The sequence below is a fragment of the Henckelia pumila genome, chromosome 3, assembly GCF_033568475.1.
Source record: "Henckelia pumila isolate YLH828 chromosome 3, ASM3356847v2, whole genome shotgun sequence".
In the NCBI taxonomy this organism is placed as follows: domain Eukaryota; kingdom Viridiplantae; phylum Streptophyta; class Magnoliopsida; order Lamiales; family Gesneriaceae; genus Henckelia; species Henckelia pumila.
The window spans coordinates 75,386,041-75,393,187 of record NC_133122.1 but is presented as its reverse complement, the minus strand read 5'-3'; the positions used below and the strand labels follow the sequence as shown (position 1 = coordinate 75,393,187).

At 35.5% G+C, this 7,147-nt stretch overlaps 1 protein-coding gene across 1 annotated transcript; it reads left to right on the top strand.

Annotated features, from left to right (window-relative positions):
• Nucleotides 1-1,848: 1,848 nt before the first annotated feature.
• LOC140893530 (cytochrome P450 94C1-like) lies at nucleotides 1,849-3,351 on the top strand. Its single transcript, XM_073302617.1, has one exon. The coding sequence runs from the start codon at nucleotides 1,849-1,851 to the stop codon at nucleotides 3,349-3,351; it is 1,503 nt and encodes a 500-aa protein (XP_073158718.1).
• The last annotated feature ends 3,796 nt before the right edge of the window (nucleotides 3,352-7,147 follow it).

Genomic DNA, 7,147 nt, shown 5'->3' with positions numbered 1-7,147 from the left:
GGATTGTATCTAAAACTTTAATCATTTAGATTATTTTTTTGGGTAAGCTACTTAATGATATAGATAGATAGATAGATAAAAAAACAATTTTATAAATTAAATATTTTTAAAAGTTAGATAAGCGAAGAAAAAATTATTAGTTAATAAAATATGTTTAACTTCGTTTCCGGAAAAAGATTTATCGTTTCATTTTCATTCTCTCACAATAAATACATCTTATCAATTTCTCCACTTTCCACTTACATAATCAAACATTTTCTCCTCGTCGATCAATCGATATTTACAGTAAATAAATAACAGTTTTTAAATAAAAACGACAATTTTTTACTTTGGTCATGTTGGAGATCAATCTAACAAAATTGACCAATGATAAGATCTCACGGGAGTTTTTAAAAATTTGTTATTCAATTTTAATTTTCCACCACTTCCCGAAATATGACCAAAATTGCCGATCGATGAACTTATTTTCAGAGTAATTTTCCGAACAAAACCAACATTGGGCATGTGTTGTTATACTTTTCTAAATCCAGCCACACCTTCTTCGTGCTTAACGTTATTCTTCGGATATCATAATGTATTTGTCACTAGTTTAAATTTAATTTTCAAAATAATATTCAATATATCTGGCGTTTCGTTTCATAAATCATATATAGTTGAATTGGTCATATAATTAAAAACAGAGACCAATAATTAATTATTTTACACCCAATTTATATTTGTCACATTCTATTTAAGGTAATATAAACAAAATGATTTTCTAAATTGGTATATTTCGGTCTTGGCCTTCGAAATAGTCAAAATTTAATTTCGTTGCTATTAGTTTGGTTGTTTTAAGCTTTTGTCATATTCTTTTAGATTAACACATTAGCAATGTCCGACGCCAACACCACATATCGGCTCCCACAAAATATGATTAACTTCCAAAAACCATGATAAAGACCAATTTTTGATTATTTACGGTCCAACAACTGAAACAAACTAACTTAAATTATGAATTCGGTTATTTCTCCATGTATTTAATACATAAAATTTATTCATAAAGTGAAATATATCAAATACAAAATAGTAGGTCACATGTAGGACATTTTCACGGGTTTATATTATGAGACTGGCTGATATGATCCGATCCGATTCATTCCTACCATGAAAATTAATATTTTTGACATAAAAAATAATAATTTTTTATAAGTTAGTTCGAGTTGGAGAAATCCGTCTCACAAAAAATGATTCATGAGACGGTATAAATGAAACTCAACTAACTTCACTTTAAAACATATTTAATCTTGTTTTTATAACGTATTTTTAGTCATTTTTCGCACACTTCGGTTGGCACATATATATACGTAGCAGAATATAAATCTATACTATATATAATAGTTGAGCACCTTATAATGTGAACACCAATATTTTTCCAAAATTGCCTTTAAACTATAAAAATAAGTAAATTTGATTTAATTTATATATATTTTCATATTTTTCTCAACTAACCTTTATTATAAATAAAATAAAACGATAAATAATTGTTAAATTTAATTTTACATTATTTTAGAAACAAAAATAATATTATTTTAAAAATTATTGGACAAATATAATATTTATATATAACATACAATACTAAATATATATATCATATTATACATGTGTGCGGTTATGGGGGTAAAAATAAAATATCCATGTGTAAGTAATAATTGACTAAAATTACTTCATCCAATTTTCTATAAATACATTGTTCTACTTCATGTCAATTGTCAGCATGCATTGTTTTCTTGAATTTTTCAATTCATGCGCATCTCTTCTGTCCCATTTTTCTTTCAAAGTTATTGTAATATTGAATTCCACAATTTTTCCATGGAATCCATGTTTTCTTGGGCTCAGTCTTTTCATGGCTCCTTGTTCATCGTATTCTTACCTCTGATCGCCATTATAATATTGTTTGTAACCTTTTTCACCCTCATGAAAATTAGGGTTTCCTGCAGTTGTGAGATCTGTAAAGCATATATCGAATCCACTTGGAAAGCTCAGTTTCGGAATCTTTGCGATTGGTACACTCATTTGTTGAAAAATTCTCCGACTCAAACCATACATATCCATGTTCTGAACAACACAGTCACTGCAAATCCAGACAACGTTGAATATATGCTAAAAACAAGGTTTAATAATTTCCCGAAAGGGAAGCCTTTTTCTGCAATCTTGGGTGATTTCCTGGGACGAGGAATATTCAACGTGGATGGAGATTTGTGGAGATCTCAGAGGAAAATGGCGAGTTTCGAACTTGGTCGGGTCTCCATTCGGACCTACGCATTCGAAGTTGCTCGACAAGAAATCGATGCCTGTTTGATGCCCCTTTTGGAATCAGTATGTTCATTAAATGACACATTGGATTTACAAGATGTTTTTGGAAGATTTTCATTCGATTTCATCTGTAAGTTCTCGTTCGGGTTGGACCCCAAGTGTTTGGAGCTGTCGCTTCCGTTATCCAAGTTCGCAGTGGCCTTCGATTTAGCGTCCAAGCTTTCAGCAGAGAGAGCCATGAATGCTTTCCCACTCGTTTGGAAGATCAAAAGAGTTTTCAACATTGGAAATGAGAAAAAACTCAGAGAATCAATCAAGATTCTCGATATTTTAGCTCAAGAAGTCATCAAGAGGAGGCAAAGTTTGGATTTTTCTCAGAAAAATGATCTTTTATCAAGATTCATGAATAATACCAACGATGACACTTATCTTCGAGATATAGTCATAAGCTTCCTCTTAGCCGGCCGTGACACGGTGACTTCGGCCCTCACGAGTTTGTTCTGGCTAGTAGCCAATCACCCCGAGGTGGAGGCGGGTATCCTGATCGAGTTCGAAAGGGTTCTTGGTCCCAACCAAGGCTTTACAAGCTACGAACAGATTCGACAGCTCCACTATTTGCATGCATCCGTTTATGAAAGCATGAGACTATATCCACCAGTTCAATTCGACTCGAAGTTTTGTTTGGAGGACGATATTTTCCCTGATGGGAGTTGTTTGACAAGGGGAACTAGGGTCACTTACCATCCTTATGCAATGGGGAGAATGGAAGAGATTTGGGGTGAGAATTGCTTGGAATTTAAGCCTGAAAGATGGCTTAAAGATGGGGTTTTCTTCCAAGAAAACCCTTTCAAGTATCCTGTTTTTCAGGCCGGTGTTAGGATTTGCTTAGGCAAAGAAATGGCACTTGTGGAGATAAAAAGCGTGGTGGTCTCTTTGTTGCGTAGATTTCGAGTCGAAGTGGTACAGCCAAAGGAAAGTCCCAGGTTCTCACCTGGGCTTACTGCTACTTTTTGCGACGGTTTACGGGTTTTTATTCGAGATCGAAGCACTTCGTCTTAGCTTACCTACGATCGACAACTAACTAATTAATCACAGTCTCTTCATATTATGCCAATTAACTTACGTATAGCGATTCAAAATTGTGTGGCAGCTTTTTCGTGTGTTATTCTTCTAACCACTCTATAATGGTTGTATTTAAAAATTTACTTAATTGTATGTATGTATATGTAAATATGTGTGTGTTTCAGCTATAATTTGTCATATTTGGTGCTGTGTTGTCGGCATGCATTTTCTTTAATTACTGTGGGTCTCCCTATACGAATTAATTGCAAATTATACCATATCTGTTTTGTTTAGCTCATTTAAAATGGTCAACTAAATTATATTATTGGGCTTTAGGTCCTCTATGAGAGTTTGGCCCCACGGGATTTCTTCCTTGTGATTTGTGATTAATTTTGTGAAGCATACCATTTTTGGTTTCGTATGATTGACTGCTAGTACGTACTTTTACCTCATCGTGCGTGAGTACGTATCCTTTCAGACCATCTCGTCATGTGTTTTGTCTATGCTACCCCATTCGAACAGTGTACGAATGGGGATCCAACGGTCCATGTTTTTTGAGATTTGATATGATCTCATTTCAAATAAGATTATATTAAATCCTAAAAAACATGGGTCCTTGGATGCTTCACATGGGCACATCGAAAAAAATGGCTCTCTTGTTGGTGATGGAATCTCTTGCTATTTAGAAGGACGAAGGGGTGGCTATCGATCTCTATCCCTTTACCTTAATACCAAACATATCAACATTTTTAAGTTGTTTAAAATAAGTTTACCCAAGCACTTTAACAGCTTATTTTAAAAATAAGTTCTAACAACTTATAAGCTCGTAAAACAGCTTTTAAGCTCTAGGAGCTTATAAGCTCTTTTTAATAAGTTTAGCCAAACACCCTCTTAATCTTCACCAGCCCCAAAACATGGTTTGATCCTCTTAATCTTTTTTCTTATGTAGGAGCTAGGATTACAAGAGGCGAATTTTTAGAAAAACACTTAGTAAGTGAGGATTGGTCTAACAAAACACATAACAAATACATATATGTGTTGGCCAAACGTGCATAAATTCAAGATATGACTACAACAAAAATTGATCTCGTAGGCAATATGCAAAACAATGATTGAAAGCAGTAAACTAATAATGCGAATGAGAAATAGTAAGAAAACTGTAAAGCAATTAGAAACCAAACCAGGTCCTGTAGAAAAGTACAGTTTCTTTAAAATAGATTTGTCGTCTCCATGAGGTGCTTGAAGATCAACCCATATGGACGTCTGTTTCTCATTATACAACGGTTGAACCAGTAGCAAATTAAGTACAAATTCACTACTCCGGCGAACTCAAATCGTACCTTTAATTTATCACAAATTCATTTACTCCTTTGAGGGGTGTACACCGTATAACGAGGTGCTAGTTGAACTTGGAAGGAATGTTGCTTGAACTTGTTGCTATAGTGGACACTTCTAGCTCAAAATTCAGAGTAATTTTATTACTCTTTTTCCGTGATTGTCTGATACGATTACGGAGAAAATGAGCCAAAGGAGAAAAGCAAGTCAGACGTAGAAAGTTGACTCCAAATAAAATCTAGTTTTAAATGATTGTATAAGAGATAGTAGAAAGACTGTTACTGTAATAGAGAGTATAAATAGAACAATAACTCAAACTTGTATAGAATACTGGACATATATGAAATATAAAATTCTTCTTGTATCTTGCATTCTCTCTAAATCTCACCCCTTCTTGAGGAGATTAGCGATCTCGAATTCGCTTCCTATCATTGGTGCTCTCGTTGATTTTTCCGACCATTCTGAAATTTTGCTGTTTTAGTTGAATTTTTTAGTTCGTGAAAGGGTTGACTCCTTCATCAATCGCATGGCAGCAGACATGGGTCTCACAAAATTGGATGAAATTCTTGCCAAACTCACGGCACTACAAGAAAATCAAGCGAGATGGATACATAAGCAGAACAATACCATCTTAATTCTCAATAATTCAGTCAATGCGTGCACGTCTGGGCTTCAAAGTCTGGGTGAGTCGGTTGTTCAAGGTAACCGATCCACTCAACAGATTCCATCAGAGCTTCCTGCCAATCTCCCAATTCAACTTCAATTGCTACCCCAGGTCCCGAATTCACGGCTTGTTTCTCTCAAATCATTCGAATCTAGGCGCCCAGAAGCACAACGATTCTCGGGCGACAATCCTTCTGTATGGATTTCACAAATGCACAGGTATTTTGAATATTATGATACCCCGGATCATCGACGGTTGATAATTTCCTCATTTTATTTGGATGGAAACACATTAGATTGGTACGAGGGGTTGGACGACAAACAATTATTTTTGAGTTGGAATGAATTTTGTTTGGCGATTGAGACACGATTTAGTCAGCGGGAAATTGCAGAAGTTTTTGAACGATCAAGTAACTGGTTAGAAGATGTTTCATTAGAATCCCACCAGGTGTTTGATCAATTATCTGACAAGATTAAAGGGATTCCTAAGCCTGTTTTGGTTAGTTGCGTTGTACCGTATGTTCGATTGGAGTTACGGGTGGAACCACACCTCTATCGCCAACAATCATTGGTTCAACCTATGGGATTGGATACGTTTGTTGATGTTGAGTCTATGGTTAACAAGTGCATCACCAAGAAACAGGAAGATGAATTAGACTTGGAAACATCTTTCTGGAATTCCAAAGTACCAACACGGCCACCTATGGCGCCAACTCCAGCTGCAGATAATACCGCTAAGTCTACTCAGACTAAATTTCCTGTGAATGCGGCAATTTCATATGACTTCTCGTTTTATGTGAGGGTACAACTGCCGATGGTTAGGATGTCCAGGGAAGGATTTAGATTTGTGATAACGTGGATGAAGAATCTTTCACACCGGGCATGCATCAGTGATTTTAGTGGTTCGTTTACAAGTACCATTTGGAACAGAAAAAAGAAATCTGGCCCAGCTACTCTTTTGATAGCTATGGGCTCGACTAATATCTTTGAGGAACAATTTAGTGGCAACCACCCTTTGAGTCCTCTGCCACCATTCTTGCCGATAACTTGTGGAACAATTTCCGAATTTATTTGTCAAAACCAAGTTATAGTGTACTGCTTTACTGGTGCAAATCAACCAATGTTCAATTTTTTGCCACATTTATCTTTTGGAAAATAAACATGAGAGCTGGAGATGGAGCACTCAAATATGGGGGCAGTGGGACGGGTTGCTGGTGGAAGAACCCTCTTGAGATGTACTTGGAATTTTGAACACTTACTTTGACTTCCACCTTGAGGACAAGGTGTTTTTGAGGAGGAAGGAAATGATACGATTACGGAGAAAATGAGCCAAAGGAAAAAAGCAAGTCAGACGTAGAAAGTTGACTCCAAATAAATTCTAGTTTTAAATGATTGTATAAGAGATAGTAGAAAGACGGTTACTGTAATTGAGAGTATAAATAGAAAAATAACTCATACTTGTAGAGAATACTAGACATATGTGATATCTAAAATTCTTCTTGTATCTTGCATTCTCTCTAAATCTCACCCATTCTTGAGGAGATTAGCGATCTCGAATTCGCTTCCTATCATTGTCCCTTCAGGTTGGAGCACTATTTATATGTGGATGAGGATTCTGAAGGTCATAGTAAAGTTAATGGTCATTATAAGCTCATTACTAGGTTGTTAAGGGTTGTTACAATATGATGAAAACGACTTCAATTTTTGCCAATTTCATCCGATCATTAATTGGTTGATAAAGGAAGGTGAACATGGCTATTACAAGGTTGAATTCTGATGGTGGTGCTGTGATTTT